This window comes from Podarcis liolepis, assembly GCF_965112155.1.
Source record: "Podarcis liolepis genome assembly, chromosome: 11".
Classification (NCBI taxonomy): domain Eukaryota; kingdom Metazoa; phylum Chordata; class Lepidosauria; order Squamata; family Lacertidae; genus Podarcis; species Podarcis liolepis.
Window position 1 is genome coordinate 18,867,815 of NC_139565.1, and position 18,955 is coordinate 18,886,769.

At 40.8% G+C, this 18,955-nt stretch overlaps 2 protein-coding genes across 3 annotated transcripts in view; one reads left to right on the forward strand and one right to left on the reverse strand.

Moving 5' to 3' along the window:
* The first annotated feature begins 8 nt into the window (after window positions 1–8).
* Window positions 9–10,754, forward strand: PPIC (peptidylprolyl isomerase C). Its single transcript, XM_083464647.1, has 5 exons — window positions 9–155; window positions 4,079–4,192; window positions 5,790–5,883; window positions 7,943–8,127; window positions 9,963–10,754. The coding sequence occupies exons 1-5, from the start codon at window positions 45–47 to the stop codon at window positions 10,095–10,097; spliced, it is 639 nt and encodes a 212-aa protein (XP_083320773.1). The 5' UTR covers window positions 9–44; the 3' UTR covers window positions 10,098–10,754.
* Window positions 10,755–11,544: 790 nt separating this feature from the next.
* SNX24 (sorting nexin 24) overlaps window positions 11,545–18,955 on the reverse strand; it is a 73,259-nt gene continuing 65,848 nt past the window's right edge. For both annotated transcript variants that reach the window (XM_083464685.1, XM_083464686.1), the window contains 4 exons: window positions 18,271–18,365; window positions 17,480–17,512; window positions 16,778–16,842; window positions 11,545–12,348 (listed from right to left, as the gene is read on the reverse strand). In XM_083464685.1, coding sequence (XP_083320811.1) covers window positions 12,278–12,348; window positions 16,778–16,842; window positions 17,480–17,512; window positions 18,271–18,365 — 264 coding nt within the window. In that variant the 3' untranslated portion in view covers window positions 11,545–12,277. The remainder of the gene's footprint in view (window positions 12,349–16,777; window positions 16,843–17,479; window positions 17,513–18,270; window positions 18,366–18,955) is intronic.

The window sequence follows — 18,955 nt, forward strand, 5'->3', positions numbered from 1 at the left end:
CGCGCGCCTGGCTCTTCAGTCGCGGCCGCTGAGGGGAAGAGGAGATGGGCCGCCTCGCCGCCCTTTCGCCCGGGCTGGCCGCGTGCCTCCTCCTGCTGGCGTTCATCTGGGGGGCCGAGGGCTTCAAGAAGAGAGGACCCGCCGTGACCGCCAAGGTGACTATGGCTGGGTGTCGTTCCCTCGCCCCTCTCCCTTTCCCCCCCACCCACACTTTCCTTGGCTTGTGGACCAACGTCTTTCCACGCTGGCCTCAGGGTTTCCCAAACTTGGCTCTCCAGCAGGTTTTTTTTTTTTACTACAACTCCCGTCATTCCTGACCCCTGGTCTTTTTAGCTAGGAATGATGGGAGTTGTAGTCCGAAAAAAACACACACACAGCTGGAGAGCCAAAGGGTGGCTGTGGCACAAGGAGCCCTGCCAGAAAAATGCTGGCCACCACCCAGGCATGCAAGTGTGCTTGTAATAATGCCAGGATATTGCTTTTCCTCTCTATTTTCCGGGTGCGTGCTTGATGAATAACCAAGCTTTTGGGGGGCAGAGCAGGCCTGGAGGCGAGTGAGGACACCATCATCATCATCAACATCGTTGTTGTTATTGTTATTATTAATTGAATTTATATACCCGCAGGTCTCAGGGCAGTTCACAGGATAAAATCAGATGCTCCCATGTTGGGTGAAATTTATATTTTACATGTGTAATAGTTCCTGCATATCGTATGAGAGCCACAGGCTGGACACGAGCCTATGACAGTAAACTTGCATCTTATGCGCGTTTAACTTGTGCATATTCAGCATTCAGGCCCATGTAATTTAGGTAATCACCCACCCACAGTAGACCGCTTTCCAAGGTGAATGTATTGTTTGCACATATCTTGTTCCTTACACTTTATGTTGTTTAATCCACGGTGTGGCCAATATATTCTTATGCAGTAGACTTTTGCTTGTACAACTAGAGCTAGGCATCAAAAAGAAATGGGGAGCGGCATTCTAATACTGAGATTCAATGGGGACTTTGTGGCCCTCCAGATGTTGCTGGATGACAGCTCTGATCCACCCTGGCTATTGCTGGCTAGCGCTGAAGGAAGTTGGAGACCAACCACATCTGAATGGCTGCAGGTTCCTCATCCCTCTTCTATTGGATGCAACTGCTCTGTGATTTCCCCATTGCTACTTCTGATACCCAGTGAGGTGAGGTGGTGAAATGCACAGAGCAGCTGTGTATTGTTGGTGTAAAGACTTCAACTTGCGCAGTGGGGGTTCTTCCAATCCCCTTCATACACTTTGCATCTCCAAAATTATCTTGGGGTGGTGATATCGGGAGCGTCCCCAGAACAGCTTGTAGAGGGCGGAAATGGTGGGGGGTCATGGTGAGGTTTTTTGTTTTTTAAAAAAGAAAATTCTGTAGATGTACAGTGGTACCTAGGGTTACATACGCTTCAGGTTACAGACTCCGCTAACCCAGAAATAGTACCTCGAGTTAAGAACTTTGCTTCAGGATGAGAACAGAAATAGTGCTCCGGCGGTGCGGCGGCAGCAGGAGGCCCCATTATCTAAAGTGGTGCTTCAGGTTAAGAACAGTTTCAGGTAAGGATGGACCTCTGGAACGAATTTAGTACTTAACCCGAGGTACCACTGTACATCTCTTGTAAGGTAGGGATGTGTACTTTAGGCAACTGGAATATACATTGGATTTTGTAGAAAAATCCTGGTCTGCAGCTGCTCCTCAGTTAGGGAGCAAAAGTGAGCAAAAGCCAAGTGCATTCTAGCATTTGAGAATCTACAGACCTTGGTGAGGGCTTTAATTCCTTCATAGTAGTAGTCATTACAAGATATGGCGAGTTTCAGCAGATATCCCGATCAGCACCAATTGATGAGAAACCCAGATTTTTGCTTTTAAATGGTCATTTAAGAGGAAAGCAAGAAAAGATTAATGGGTATTTTTTATGCTTCCTTCTAATATAACTTAATGTGTATGCCTCTTTGGCAGCATATGCAATCAATTTGGCAGTATTTAACCATCTGTGGTAGTGAGCTCAGGGGCCCCTACCTCTGACCCCCATTTTTGAAAGATGTTTTTCTCCTGAAAGCTGGATCATCTCACTGCTTTGCCACCTCTCCCTTGTGTTCTGTTTTCCTGACATGTTCTCTTCTTGAAGAAGTGCATTAGAGAACAGGTACTATGACATCAGCCTAGTATAAATTGTGCCGTAAAAGCTGTAAAAGATTGACATTCTGGTATCAATTAACACAGATAATTCATCTCAATTTAATATTCCTCTGTGTTTTGCTTCCAAGGCAATAGATAGTCATTGAAGCTTGAATCCAGATCTGTGCATCATTTTATAAGTAATAATAAAACATTCTTAGAAATGGATAAAATGGATTTGGTCAGTGGGTAGAGAACTTGTAGCTCTCCAGATGTTGGCATACAACTCCCATTACTTCTTTCTGACCATTGACTGTACTGACAATGAGCTGATGGGAATTGGAGTCCAGCAGTATCTGGAGAATCACAAGTTTCCATCCCTGGATGAGGCAAAAGGAAGAATTTGAGAACGAGTTCAACAGATCTCATGGGACACTCACAATACTCTTGAAACTGGTTGCTTCCCCTCCCCTTTCATAATGAATGGCTGTCTCATTAAAATTTCTTTAATAATAGGATCAATAACACAGTGGGGGTCAGATAAACAGGAAAGAGAAGGCAATATGAAGACAACTGAACACAATAAAATGAATACAGTAAAACAATCCCTTTTGAACAGGCACTTAGATCTTCTTTTTACCTGTGTTGGGTCCGTTGAAAGGGCTTTAGGGCTAAACTAGATATGATGCTAAATGCATCACTTGCTATTGTGTCTTTAATTTTTCCACCGTTGCTAAAAGCAGTACAAAATTCAGTAACTCGGAGAGCTTCTGCAGCCTATTGATAACACAAAAGAATACCCAGATTTATTTATTTATTTAATCTCATTGGTATTGTGTGTTTTCTTAAGCTTTTATCCCTTTCTGAAATATGACACTTTATGCATTCTGTACGTCGTGAAAAATCACGTCTACCTGACCTAATATTATCACAATCACTCCCTCTAATCGCAAACTGAGATGGTTGAGTGTTGAATCAACACTGGAACACTGGGAAGAGCTCAAAAAGGATTGCCCATGCTCCAAAGCCACAAAATGTTGAATACTGGATAATAAAATGATAAAACCATGGAGGGAGGAATAGCCTAATTGAGCTCCTTATAGCTTATCACGAAGCTGGAAACCTGAATAGGGATATACTGCAACCCTTTGTATAAGGTCCTACTTGTACACTTGTATTTCAGAATTCTCAATTCCATCTGACATTTCCTTTCACTTACCTCCTATGAGAGATTTGAATAGCTCCATAACCAGATGAATAAAATAAGTTTTCTGGATATAGCTTGACATTTCATATCTTAGCTGATGTTTCTTCTGTATTGAGAAGGTTGAAAGAATTATATGGAAGTAAGCATCTGGCTTGCATGTATAAATTGGACCTTCACTTCCTATTTGTCCGAATTAGTGCCACCAGTGTAACAGGTTGCATTCTATTTGTTGAACTTTTAGAGGGAGGTAAAACTCCCAGGAATTGCCTGTCTGATAATATTGTAGCTTTTTAAATGCAATAGTGAAAATAGTGAAAGTGAAGAATTAATATGCAGAAATCCTTTTTATAAAAATGCTGTGTACATTGTTTGATTGATTATTATATAATTTGAAAGAAAAAAAATGTAATACCAAGTCCTTCGATCCAGCAGCGCTCACGTAATCAGAACGGGGAAGGTGATACTTTGCTGATGCTTCCCCCACCCCAAATTTGCTTCAGAGAGTTAGGGGATCAGCATGGGAAGGGACCCAGAGGGCTATGGGGGCAAGGTGGAATTGGCCAAAAGTCCCCTCCCCACTTCCATGCCTGAGAGCCTCCACTTGTGTGCACAGGCAGAACTCCTCCCATGAATGGAAGGGCACCTTTGGATCCTACCAGATTTATTTCTTGCATTAATGATATTCTGTGGTTTTCAATGATTGCTTTTATTTTTTGGAAATTTGTAGGTATTCTTTGATATACAGATAGGCGGCAAAGATGCTGGCAGAATTGTAATTGGATTGTTTGGAAAAGTAGTACCAAAGACGGTGGAAAACTTCGTTAAACTAGCAACTGGAGAAGTAAGAACTTTTAAAAAATGTTTTGTACATACATTTCAGTGAAAAGACAAATGCACAGAGTTTTCTTTGTGTGTGTGTCTGTGCACATATTTATGTGGTGCAGCATGGATAATACTCCATCACTCGGCCCTCCTCATCAGTTTATAGCTGGGGCAGGAATTGTCCTCCGAGTTCTGCTGCAACCAGAAGCACAGTTAAACTGCGAATGTCTGCACTGCCTATGCCTGGCTGCTTTGGCTCTGAGACATGGGAGGCGTTTGGAGTACCTTTTTGCTCAACACTAAAACAGCTTCAACTTTATGGAGATAAAGTCAGAAGTTGCTTTGCACTGCATGTCGGAAGTGCTCATAGGAACATAAGAAGAGCTCTGCTGAATCAGACCAGAGGTCAGCATTCTTGGGTCTCACAGTGGCCAACCAGGTCCTTATGGGAAGCTGTAAGCAGAACCTGTGTGCAGGAAGGCTCTTGATTTCCAACAGCTGCTCTACAGAGGCATACTGCCTCCAACAACAGGGCATGGCACCATGGTTATTAGCCCTTGATAGCCCTGTCTTCCAGGAATTTGTCCAATCCTCTTTTAAAGTGGGTGGCCGTCACTATATCTTGTGGAAGCAAATCCCAGCATTTGTGCTGAGCTCAGATGTCCAAAACAGCTGTGGGGATAATTACTAGCCCACTTCACTAGCTCTATGGGGGGAGAGTTAATGCCTATCTGTAACCTTATACAAAGTTGGATTAAGGGAAGGGTAGAGTCCTGAAGAAAGGAAGTGTTGGCTTGGTGACAATGACCAGCCAAAATCCGTTGAACCCTGTTCTAGTGGTTTCTCTACTTTTTGTTGGGTAAAGGTAATGTAAAGTTAAAGGACCAATGGACGGTTAAGTCCAGTCAAAGGCGACTATGGGGTTGTGGCACTCGTCTCACTTTCAGGCTGAGGAAGCCAGCATTTGTCCACAGATAGCTTTCCGGGTCATGTGGCCAGCATGACTAAACTGCTTCTGGTGCAATGGGACACCATCACAGAAGCCAGAGCACACAGAAACGCCATTTACCTTCCCGCCACAGCAGTACCTATTTATCTAATTGCACTGGCGTTCTTTCAAACTGCTAGGTTGGCAGAAGCTGGGACAGAGCAATGGGAGCTCACCCTGTCGCAGAGATTCGAACCGCCAACCTTCTGATCAGCGAGCCCAAGAGGCTCAGTGGTTTAGACCACAGCGCCACCCATGTCCTTTACCTTTACCTTTTTGTTGTGTGACACATCCTCAATATAATAAATAATAAATTTAATAAATTATTTATTATTTATACTGTAGGGCAGTGGGTTATTGTTTTGGTTTGTTACTATGGTGTGTGTTTTTGTGATTTTATATTGTAAACCACCCTGTGATCCTTGGATGAAGGGTGGTGTAGAAATTTAATAAGTAATAAAATAATAATAATTAATTGACACAACCCCATCCGCCATCTCTTTTATCTCAAAAGTTCAGGGTGGCAGGCATCTTGTTGTTAATCTTTATTTAATCAATTGTTTATTTCATTATAGTGTATAGTATTTTGCCGAACTGAAATCATGCCATTCTGAATTTTGTCTTGTAGAAAGGTTTTGGCTATAAAGGAAGCAAATTTCATCGTGTAATCAAAGATTTCATGATTCAAGGAGGTGACTTCACAGCTGGAGACGGCACTGGGGGTAAAGTTGATTTCTTTTTAAAGGAATTTAATACATAAATATAAAAGATATAGAACTATGCAGTCCAACTGATGCCAGTGACAAAGTCCAGGAATGATGTACAACAATCAAACAAATCTAGAATATAAAATAATTATAATTTTCTCAAATTTAGAAAAACCAAAATTGGTACATCTTTGGCCAAACTAACTGCTATTTACTTAGTGGGCTCTATGTCACTGACTGATCAATAAACAACCTTCCTTTGGCATATGTAAATAGATAATTTTATTGTGATATAAGCATGGTTAAGGTTAATTTACAGAAGAAAACACAATCTTGGATTTAATATGAGAAAAATATTTCTATCTTGATGCAGCTTCAAAGAAGCAGTTCTCTTTTTCCTTGCCAAAACCATTTCCCCTGTATATAGATAAGTTCAGCATCGGTAGTTGGAATTAGGTCCCACTGTGTTCTATTCTCACCACACTTGAGTGGGAATAAATCCAGTTGACTAGGTCTTGCTGCTACTTACTGCAGATCCACAATCATTGCCTTAATGGTGTTGAATTTGAATGTAAAAATACAAAGTGAGGCAGAGAATTGTCATATTCTGATTCAGCAAATAAAGCTTTCAGAACACATTTAAAGTCTAATTTAGTACAAGAAGCAAGAATTAATTTCATCTGTCCTATTCTTGCAGAGGTGACTTAAATGTAGAAACAGACATCTGCATAGACATCTCCTGTTCAGATCTTGAAATGAGTGTCAAGTTGGGCAAGGGATCTTTTTGTGTGCTGTTGGGTAGAATGAGAAATTAGGCACATTACACGTATATGTTTATTAAGCACTTGCATGACTAGCAATGTCAGGACAGCTTGTACAGAAAATATAAACTACTTTACACTGTCCAAACCTAAAGCCACACTTTTTGGGGGGGCTAGAATCTTCTCTTCTTCACTACTATTTAAGGTATAGCCTTAAACAGTAAATACCCTTAAAGTACTCAGTTTTTTTGTCCCTGCTAATTATTTAACTAATACAGATCCATAAATGAATCATCGCTGCATAGTAGATATTAGACAACTAACTACTGTGGAGAAACTGCCACTGATATGGGATGTGAGTATAAGCAAGGGGCAAAGCATGCTTTATTTGGCTCCCTCCCCCCTTTTCTAGTCTGAAGTGTCTGGGGAATTTTAGGAGTTCAGATATCTGCTGTAAAAGCCTGCAGTTGCCTGTTGCACTGGTTTCCAGCACTTTTCTGAACCCAGTACTCAAGTGGATGTATGTAGTGCAGGAGAAGTTCTGGTAATGCTGGCCCAAGTCATTTTGCCACTCAAGGTAAAGGAAAAATGGTGCCTTTACATGTACAAAAGCAAAGCAAACTGCTAGTTGACCCTTGCGGTACTTCAATATTTGTGAGTCCTATGATGCATCTATGGGCAGCAGCCTAGCTTAGGGGGTGCAAGCTAGACAATGTTTACTTCCCACCCCCAGCTGCTACTTCCTAGAGCAGCTGCCTTCCTCTACCTAATGTTAGGGCCAGGCCTTGCTTCTGTCGGCTTTACCACTGCCAGTTACCTGTTTGGCAAGTATGGTGAATTCATTCCCGCTCTTTCCCATCTTATACATGCATCAGCTTGCAGATGCATACTCTTGATCTTGGCCAGGGTGGTATTATATCACCTTAGGGAACAGCACCCCGCCCTCTGAAAACAATTTTTATGGAAATGTCTAGAAAGAGATGCAAGCTGATTTCTCCTATTGCTATAGTACGCAAGTTGCAGATTCAGTGAACCTTCATAATTTGTTAGTGCTGAGGAAGCAGGGGTGCATTAACACAGCCAGTGCTTAATTACATTGCATGCTGGGATTGCTCTTACTGTTGCAGTTAGCATGATTCCTGGTAGCTGATTCAGCAGACTATCTAGGAAGTTCCATTTAGGTACACTGGTGAGGTTGAGGCAGTTGAATGTGTTCTGGAGATTCAGGTGTTGGCCTATATCTTAAACCCTTTTAGAAAAAAAAGTCTTAAACAAAATATTGTTTCTTCTGAACCTGATGTTTTGTTTCCCAGGAAAGAGCATCTACGGAGAGACGTTTCCTGATGAAAACTTTAAACTGAAGCATTATGGTATTGGATGGGTCAGTATGGCTAATTCTGGCCCAGATACCAATGGTTCCCAGTTCTTCATTTCTGTGACAAGGCCTGGATGGTTAGATGGAAAGCATGTAGTGTTTGGGAAAGTCATTGATGGAATGGTAGGTGAAAAATAACTATACTAGCTTTGTTCATTAGTTGGAAGCAGTGGGTATAGCAGAGAGTGGCTAACCTGTGGCCTGTGGGACACATCCTCCCCCACAGTAGGTTTTTTTGTGCCCCCATTTATAATTATTATTTTTAAAATAAACAGTTTTTAAAAGTATTGCTCCCATAGGTCCCCCACTGAGATGCCAAAAGGATTATTTTGTGGCCCTGCAAGGACTCGTAAAACCAGTCCATTTGAAATGTTTCCGATTGACCACTCCCATGGGTACCCTGTAGTGACTGTGATGTCACAGCATTTTTGTGAGGTTCCCCAAAAATGTGTCCTTTAATATTTTTTTTAATGGCCAAGCTCACTTTGACATGTGTCCTCCAGAGATTTGAGCATGGGTTTACGTGACCCCTGGCTGGTTAGCCATCTGTGGGGTATGGGTTACTGTTTGTTTTAAAAGCTTATCTAGAATTGTCTACATGAGTTCTGGTGTAGCCTCTGCTTTATAGGCCCTTAGCAATTATCTAACTATTCTTAATTATAATATATGTGTACACATCACTAAAGTGGGGAATGACATTATCATCATCATTGATTTATTCAGTGCTTTTTTTCTAAAAAAAGTTTAAGGGTACTCTCATTTTGACTCAAGAAAATCACCAAATTGGGTAAAAGAAATACAGTAAATGGGGAAAAGTACAAAGATTCACAAAATGTTTATGGGTATGCATACCCCTGTGTCCCCCCCCCCAAAAAAGCACTGGATTTATTAATCACCTTGTACACAACTGTTTCCAGGTGGTGCATAGCAAGAACAATTAAAAACAGATTAAAAACAGCAAATACATTTAAAACAAAATTAAAATATTAACGCACATCAGGCAGCTGGCTACTGGTATTCATTCATGTTTTGGTGATCTTCAGGACAGACTGCTGTAATTTGCTCTACGTGGAGCTGCCTTGTGAAGGACTGAGACTGGTTCAAAACAGAGTTGCCGGGTTATTGGCCGCAGTCAGTTGCTGTAAACATCTTGCTGGTGTTTCACTGGCTGTGATCTGGCGCAATTTAAAGTGCTGGTGCTTCCCTTTAAAGCCCTAGGCAGCACAGGGCTTGCATAGCAAAATGAACACTTGCCCCCTTTTCAGTTTGCCTGTGTGTTGATGGAATTTTTGATGCCCCCTCTGTGGTATAGAGTGGTGGCCTAGGTAGTGGAACTCCCTTTCCAGAGAGACTTGCTTGGAAGCCTACATTATCGTTTTAGCACCAGGTTAAAATGTTTCTGTTTCCAGCTTTTAAACTTTTAAGTATTGCTTTTAGATGCTGCTACGGTTTATTATTTTATTTTTTTAAACTGTAAAACTGAAAGCGTTGACATGTGGGACATAATGCTTAAAACAGTTTCTAGGGGATGGGGCACAAATGCAGTGCCTTGCAGGCTCATGGTCCCACAGAGGTCTCCCCCAGTGCCAACAAGGGTTCTGTTTCCTGCCTTGGCTGAAATAAAGCCTGAAAGATGGCTCTCTACTGTAGCCAATAGAAGGCTTTTTCCAAGCCTAACTGTGGTGTGTGGGGCACTTTGTGGGGTGGTGTCTATAACTATCTCCAGCTGTGACTTCCCATTTCAAAAACATCCCCATGCCACAATTAGGTTTCAAAGCAGCCTACTATTTTCTATCACAAGCACAGAAGCAGACTGATTGTGACCTTAGTGGGGAGCTACAGAGCAAAAAAATATATAAGCAGGAGTTAAGGGAAATCCCACAAAATGTAAACTCAGCAGTACATGTCACATCTATGTTGTGTTTGACACCAGAGATCAGTTTTTCTTCTTATTTCAGTTAGTGGTGCACGCCATAGAACTTCAGCCGGTAGATGACGACGACCGCCCTCTTCAAGACTGTGTGATTGTTAATAGTGGAAAAATAGATGTAAAAGAACCATTTGTGGTTGAAGTAGATGACTGGAGAAGTTGACGGCAACGTGAGCAAAGGAACTGCAATGGCTTGTCCTCTGGCTAAAAGCAGGCAAGGGTATCTGAAGATTCTTTTGCAAGAACGTGGTAACCTCACAGGTAGCATTGAAATATCTAGGTGCTAAATCCAGAGGACTACTTGATTGCCTTTCCAGGAAGTAGTTTTATGGGGGAAAAACATTAGGAATGTATTGACTTAAGTGGTTGAAGGCAATAATTTTCCTGCTCTTTGATTATTCATATGCTACTTTTATTAACAGCTCGCCCTCATTCTTTGGTCATGCGAGTCTTCCACCTTATGGATAGGGTTTTATAAAATATCTCATCCTGGAAACACTTCAGCATTTAGTAGTTTGTGGCAATGGAAAACACACTCCTTCAGTCTGCTCCTCTAAAACATGTTCTCCTTCAAGCACCTGACACAGTTCTCTTTTCATGTAAAGAATATTTGAGACTCTTCTTTCCATTCCTTTTTATAACAGGGGTTTCCTGCATCAATGATGGACACATGTGCAGGTCCTATGGCATGTATGATGAATTTAAATTTGTTCAAATTCAATATATGCAGAATGTGAGCGTATTACTGTTGCAAATAAGTCTAAACCCACTGTTGTGTATTGATATTTTATACATACATTAAACTTCTGCTAAAAAGCTATTCTTGTTTTCTGAACATATTGCCCTGTTTGCCATGCAACAGTATAAAGATGTAAAAGCATTTTCATTGCCTGCATATGCATGTACAGTGGTGCCTCGCAAGACGAAAAGAATCCGTGCTGTGATTCTCTTCGTCTAGCGGATTTTTCGTCTTGCAAAGCAAGCCCATTGACAGATTAGCACTATTAGCGGCTTTTAGCGGCTTATCTGCTGATCGGATCAGCTGATAAGCGGCTTAGCAGCTTAGAAAAAGGGGGGGGGGAAGGAAAAAAAACCAGCAGGAACTCGCAAGACATTGTCGTCTTGCGAAGCAAGCCCATAGGAAATTCGTTTTGCGAAGCACCTCCAAAACAGAAAACTCTTTCGTCTAGCGAGTTTTCCGTCTTGCGGGGCACCACTGTAATGCTAAACCTTGATTAGCTACTTTGGGGATGAAGCAGACGGGGTCTTGAGACAAATGCTGGGCGTGTGTGGTGCTCCCCTTGCTCTGCAGAGCATTGGGACTCCTGATGCAGGGTTACTTTCACTTTCAAAGACATGTGGCTTAGTATTAGTTATGAATCAGATATAATAGTTTAAATCCTGGTTTGGTATACAGTCTGGGGCATAATCCATGGCTTGAAGCTGTCCTGTTTAGAAACTGACCACAAGCTGCGATTCCTTCATAACTCTTAACACAACCACCGGACTAATAGAGCAGCAAGCATTGACAAAAGAATTCAACCGAGTAGGTTGCTATTAAGAAACACTAGAATTAGACCAGAAATAGATGCACGTCAAACGCTAACGTATGCAATGTAATGTCAACGTTTTATTTTGGGTTCTGACATCTTGTGAAACATAAGCATATGGTTCACATAGACAATTGACCTCTGAATATTTATTAGCTGATTATTTTTACCCATCATGTTCTGTCTGCTTCCTGCTACATAATGGTACAAGTTAAATAACATGGGAAAGTTATGCTCACCAAACAGAGTGTATTGGCTGAAAGCACAAGGTTTGTTGCCAGGGTCCTGAAGTAAATTTAAGTCATACTTAAGATAATATAGATATGATATAATCACATCAGAAATACTAATAATAAGCTTAGATTACATTTCAAGTTTGGGCAGTAATTCTCTTAACATTTCCCCCCCGGTCTTGCCTGTGTAATAAGTTGCCCTGTGTACCCACTGCCAGCAGTGGATACTACACTGAGACAAAAAGCTTAGTGTAGTAATTTATTATTTTAAAAAATCAATACATGATGAAAGTTGTTAGTGTAATTCAGCTTATGAATGTCAGCTTTTTAAACATTTGGAGTTGGGTAGACAGATTCAACAGTAGCGTTTTCTCCATTCATAATTTTAAAAGCAGCAATATTAGTGATACACTAAATTAATTTTAAAAGGGGAAATGTTCCATCATTAAATATCATCTCCACTGTGACCACATTCTGTTGTCTTAGGAGTTTTACTAAAAATGTGCAGTTCCAGGAAGAGGATGAGTTTATTTCAGTTACTATCCATCCAAACCCATTTTCTACCTGGGTTGTAGATGAGGATAAAACAATCCGCGGAGAACACCTTCAATAACTACGTTTGGAAAGTCATCTGGAAAAAAAAGGAAAGAAGAAAAACTGCTTTCTTACATATGTCAATACAATATAAATGTTTTTGTAGAACTTAACAAGGCAAGGCCCAGTGTAATTTAGGATATTGCATCACCACCATGTTTATCCATGCTCAGGATTGTGCTATTAGTAATGCTGTTTCAGCACTAAACCCACTTTAGTGTAGCACTGGGCATTGCCTGAATGCACTGCCAGATTTGTAGCTTATTGATTTAAAGGGATGTTCTAATACTTAATGCTGCTAGGCTCCAGCTCTTTATCTGAATCTTTTCTCACAAGGAAGATGGATTACACTGGCAATTCAATTTCTAACAAAATCTCAATACACTTGAAGGAATTCCAAGATTTCTACTGGGAATACTTCACAGCAGTTTTTCCATTGTAGTTTACAGCACTGTTTAGTCCAAGTTGACTGGAAGAGCCTGATGCCATCACATAAGCATCCTTAAAGCATCTAGTCAACGTAAAGGGACAGATTCTTGCAATAAGTTCCAAAGGAATAGTATTCCTAAAAACAAAGGATGCTAATCATCATCATAAGATAAGCTAACGTGAGGAGACTTGCAGAGAAGAGAAGATATGCATAAATGTGATTAAAGCACATTTATTCTACAAGTCCATAGCATTTTCTCCAGTTTCGCGTTAACTCTAAACAGACATAGACAAAGCATTGTGAAGAAACTAAATATAGTAAGACTTCAGTAATAATGGATCAGCGTTTGTTAAATAAATTACTTTTCAGGAATTTTGACTGCTGTAAATGTTCAACATAAGCCAAACTTTTGTGTTGTTGTTGTACTACCCTTCATCTATAGATCTCAGGGCAGTTCACAACATAAAATTACAATACTATTCAGCAGTTTTTAAAATCAGCTCTTAGAATTTCACAAACACTTGTCTGACCTGAAAAATTAGGGGCTGCCCCCCGCTTGCTCCCTACATCAACTCCTTAGAATTTATTCCCACACCATGAAACTGCTAATATCACTTTTGAAACTGTTTCTGAAGCCTTTTCTTCTATTTGACAGGCCTGCTTTGGATTCGTTTTCACCTTCACTGCCATGTCCATACTTCCTCCTCTTGTGCAAACCTCCCGCTGCACATAAACCATTTTCTGGGTAACTTCCTGCATTTTCCTTCTCCCACACACTGCAGCTACTAAGCACCCCTTTTCACCCTGTGCCCAGTCAGCATCCTCTCCTACTCCTTTCATGTCCTTGCTTCCATCTTCACTCTCATTTCCATGCCTCCTATGCCTTCCCTTTTGGGACCCCCCCTTTACACTTTCACACATTTTTCTATACCCCTCCTTACTTTTCTCAACCCTTGCACACAGATCACCCCCATTTCCATTCCTTCCCCCCCTCTTGCCTAATTCTGCAGCCCCCCTTTGGGCATCCATCCCATGATGATATATGTTACTGTATCTTTAAGATGACTACAGTCTTAAAAGCAAGTCTGTTAGCTTGTTCAGTTAGAGAAGGTAAAGTTCAGTGGTCAGATGTATATAGATTGGGTGTTTGCTTGTTAAAAAAATATCTGTTCTAAATTACTACATTGAATCCGGAACTTCAGACAACACATGGTTCCAGGAGTGAAATACATTGTGTGAAGGTACTCTGGAATATTTGAGGGCTCCAAATCCTTTATCTCTCTCACATGAAGCAGCTGAGGAATGGGAAAGAGAGAAGTTTGAGTACAGCAAGAAGGGAGGAATGCTGAAAGGGAAAAAGTGGCTGTTTTAAATGACAGAAGTTTTGAGTAAAGCAGGGGTGGAGAGACACTGAGAGGAAAGTGGTGGTTCTAAGCAAGAGCAGAAATCTGAGTAAAGGTGGTATGGTGGAACACTTTAAAAAAAGCACACCAGTTTTAGGAAGGAGAAACAGCAGAGATGGGTACAAAACAGAAACTAACATCAAAAAGCTAACACAACTGCCCTCCAAACTCCATTCCCGCTGCACTCACAGCTTGTTTTAAACGCTGACTTCCTCCCACCTCTCTCAAACCTCTGCCATAGCCTAAAAATGTCACGTTCTCAGTTTCCTCCATCTCTGCTTTACTCAAACATTGGCGTTTTTTAAACCACCACTTTTCCACTCTCAGTGTCTTTCCCTTCTCAGTCCCATGTCAGGGGCACTGCTTTTGTGCCTTCACTTTTATTCCTCTACTCTACCCTCACTTTTTACAAATCCAGGATTGTGATACGGTACTGCAAATCATCTAGTGGGGGCTATGTGACAACATTCTTACTTTTTTATCAAACAGAAAGAAAACTCTGTAAGCTTACGAGTACCAAGGCTGCACCCAGCAGCCGCGCTCTGCACACCTACATTGCTACTTTGAAGAGCTGTGGAGTAAGAATATAGGGACACCCCAGCTTTCATTGACTATGGGGATTGGGGTGTGTGGGTGAGGATTCAGACTCCCAGCTAACCAAGCTGGTAGGTAATTTGCATGACCGTGTTAGCAGCACTGACCATTGGCCCACCCTTGGCTTAGCAACAAAAACACAAGAGTTGTCCATCGCAGTTGAAGTGTAACATAGATTGAACAATTTTAAGAGTTAGCAAAACATTTGGGCTGGGTATAAATAGAGAAGCAAAACTGGAAGCAATTAGTTACAAAAGGCTGCTTCTGTGAAGAATTAGACATACGGTGACACTGACCTTTTCCAACACAGGATAGATGTACTTGATTTCTCCCAAGGAAAATTATGTTCTACTTCATACAATCTCACAAATTAGCTTCATCACAATGCGATACTGACGAGAAGTTGCTAAGAATGTCAGAGGATATAATCCAACCAACATCCTGCCTCACTAATATTTTCCCCGCCAAACAAAGCCAGTGAAGAACTATTGCAATTATATATTTTTTGCCTCATATATTCATTGCTCTTGGGTTGTTTGTGCTGATTCTATGCAGTCAGGATATAATGGTATCAGATGCAGGAGTTCAAACTGGAACTGTTGATATCTTTTTATTTTACAAAAAGCAAGAGAGACTGACTTGGACTTCCCCTCTCTCCCTTGGTAGACCTTTATTCCCATGCTGCAGCCCTGAACCAAGCTGTCTGCAATTCCCTGTTCTCCAAAGCTGCTATTAGCCACAGAGAAGGAACTGCAAGGGGCTTAAGCCTCCACAAATAATAGCTTTTGGAAGTGAAGTGACTAGGGATCAGTGTGAGCCTAAAAGCAGAGGGGGAGAACCTATGGTCCTCCAGATGTTGTTTGACGCCAACACCCTTCAACCCCAACAAGTTCAATGGCCAGGAATGATGGGAGCTGTAGTCCAATAATATCCGGGTGGCAATAGAATTCACATCCTTATAGAATAAACATCCCCTTCTTCCAGATCATACTGTGATCCAGATCAGGCTCCGCTGCATGTGATTTTTAATTTTTTTAAATTCAAAGACTTCAGAATTTCCAGGCACAGAACTCTTGCATCAATTCCGAGCACAATTCAAAGTGTTGGCGCTGACCTATAAAGCCCTAAACGGCTTTGGCCCTGCATATCTGAAGGAGTGTCTCCACCCCCATCGTTCTGCCCGGACACTGAGGTCCAGCTCCGAGGGCCTTCTGGCGGTTCCTTCCCTGTGAGAAGTGAGGTTACAGGGAACGAAGCAGAGGGCCTTCTCGGTAGTGGCACCCGCCCTGTGGAACGGCCTCTTATCAGATGTCAAGGAAATAAACAACAACTTGACTTTTAGAAGACATCTGAAAGCAGCCCTGCATAGGGATGTTTTTAACGTTTGATGTCTTACTGTGTTTTAATTTGTTGGAAGCCACCCAGAGTGGTTGGGGCAACCCAGTCAGACTGGTGGCATATTCTTCTTCTTCTTCTATCATGCATAGTTTGACTCTACACTTAATTAAGTCAGTCCAGCTACACTTTGCATCCTTTGAACTAAGTAAGGCTTCCCTTTTGATGTTTTGGACTACAAAGGTCTTGTACTCTGAAACATTTAGAAGGTATCAGGTTGGGGAACGATAATTCTTGGCATGATACCTACTGAAATATCATCTATTAAACATCTCCTAACACATCAGAACACAGGAGTGCCTGGCATGCTCTGGTCCATGGGGTCATGAAGAGTTGGACATGACTAAACGACTAAACAGCAACACCACCACATTATACTTCAGAACTGATGCAGGATAGATATAACCTAGGATTAAGATGTTAGCATTTTAAAAATCAAATCCTCTCCTTTTCAGTTGCTAAGGGTGTTGTGTCTCTTTTCACAAAAGCCTTGGTTCCCAGCTATGATTTTAAATAGCTTTAAAACTCCTGATATATTGCAAATTTATTAGAACTGGGGCTCAGCATGTATTAGTAACAACGTGGTTTGTGTGGTGTAGGGTCAGATCAGTAAAGAGCTGTTAACAGATGACAGCTTTGATTACCATTGGCTGCAGGCAAGACATATGGATCCCTTAGGAACAGCAGCACAGGCTGGTGGGACAGTTTGCTAGAAAGGTCAAGAACAGGAATGTCAGCATCAAGGGACAGTAAACTGAATGCACTACAAACTAGCTTTGATAAAGTGAGCTGATGTAGCTGGTTAGGTAGAATGTTTGCTTACATAAACCAATTTTATTGTAAAAGAAACAAAAAACCATCTTCAAGGAATAAAGCTCATTATAGATTAGGTCACATTTTACTCAATACTAAGCATATTTATTCAGAAGCAAATCAAGCAGAGTTCAATGGGACTTACTCCCCAGCAATCAAACCTAGTAATCCTGTCCTAAAAAACACACATGCTGGAATGATCCAATTCTAAAGTGAGGAGTTGAATACTGCAGATGTCAACAACTCACAATGACTTTTTATTTTTAACACTTCAGCATTAATTTGTTTTACCTGCTAGACTGCCTTTTGAGTATTCGGTCAGTTTAAGATTGCATAATTTTACTTTTAACCACATTGGACCAGTTAAAAGTTTTATTAATGCAAGAAACAGCAGATAACATGTACCCACAGAAAGCTTTTTAATGGGTGTTAAAATACGGTTTTTAAAACATGCTCAATTATTCTATTGATCTCACATTTTAAAATATGAACAATATATTTCTCAATTGGAAACTGAAGTAGCCACAGCTTACCTCGATTCTTCAGATTCTATTTCTTCAAAAGAGCTGAAATATTATAATACATATAAAATAGGTTACACTGGGCATACCTGAAACCCCCAAGCATTACATTCTTAAGAAAAGATCCTCATTAAACAAAAGCAACAGTAATGACAAGGTAATTTCTTTCCCCTAGTCAGTGGGTTGCATGCAACTAAGTTATACCCAGAGTAGAACCATTTAAATTAATGGATCTAAGTTGCTCAAACCCATTCATTTCAATGAATCTTCTTTGAGGATACAAAGCAGGGCCATTATAATGTTAATGGTCTTTTATGCTATCTTAACAATAAAGCTCCCGGCAGCCCTTTGTTCAAAATTCTTTCTTTATTTCGTTGCATTCTGCTGCAGAGATCATGCACTCTGACTTGTGCAATGGTCCCATTTTAAACAGCACATTACTTCTTCCCTTAAAACCTATTTTAATCAGGAGAGCTACATACTTAGGAAAAACTCCTGTGCCTAGGACAAAACACAATTTCGGGTAATTGATGTTAAGAGCTTCTTATTTTCTTCTATTAAGTCAAATGCAAGACAATAAACAAATACAAGTTTCACTTGTTTCCATGCTTCATCTATGAAACAGCCACTGGAGTGCTGAATTGTTTTTTATAAATCAAGTGCAAGTGCAACCATAATATGAAACTCATTTTGTAAATTAGCAGTGACTATTTTCAGACAGTGGAGTTGTACCAGAGTGTAGAACTAGTTCTACAGTGGGGACGTGTATGCTGTATTTTGAGATTTCTAAGAAAAAGCCTTACCCACAGCTTTCTGCTTTTGGGAGAGAAGGAAAATGACGGATGCTGAGGAAGTCGAGAAAAATTTTGGGAAGCTCTTCATTTTCTAAAATAATATTCTGTAACAAAGAAAATTTCGATCAAGAAAGTGCATACGTTAAATAGAATCTTTCTATTACTTTCATAGAAATAAATATTGTTTTCTTCCTCCTTTGACGCCTCCAAGAGCTGCAGCCACTCAATTTCTAGCATCTCATCCATCATGGTAGCAGAGGAGAGGAAGTCTTCTGAGTGTCTGGAGGTCTAGCTGATTTCATTAATGAAAGATTTAGAGCATGTTAACAAGCTAAGGCAAGTGTTTGGCTTGACAGATCAGCTTACAATGCACTGGTTCATCGGTACATGATCGTGATCTGGCAAAAGTTTTGTAACGGAGGGACACTGAGTGTGTGACACTCAAAAGTACTGGAGGAGAAATGCTTATCTTTTACCACAAACAACCATTCAAGGGGGGAATCTATCATTTATTAGAAAACTAAATTTTCAATAGATTTAATACAAAATAGGAAGCTTTTATCGGAGTCCTACAATGAAAACAATACATAATTCAGAGTCAGGAATCCTAATGATGTAATCAGAAGTTACTCTCTCCTTCCAACAAGCCATGGGGTGCCAATTTAAATAAGATATGGGGGGGGGGCAGGTAAGC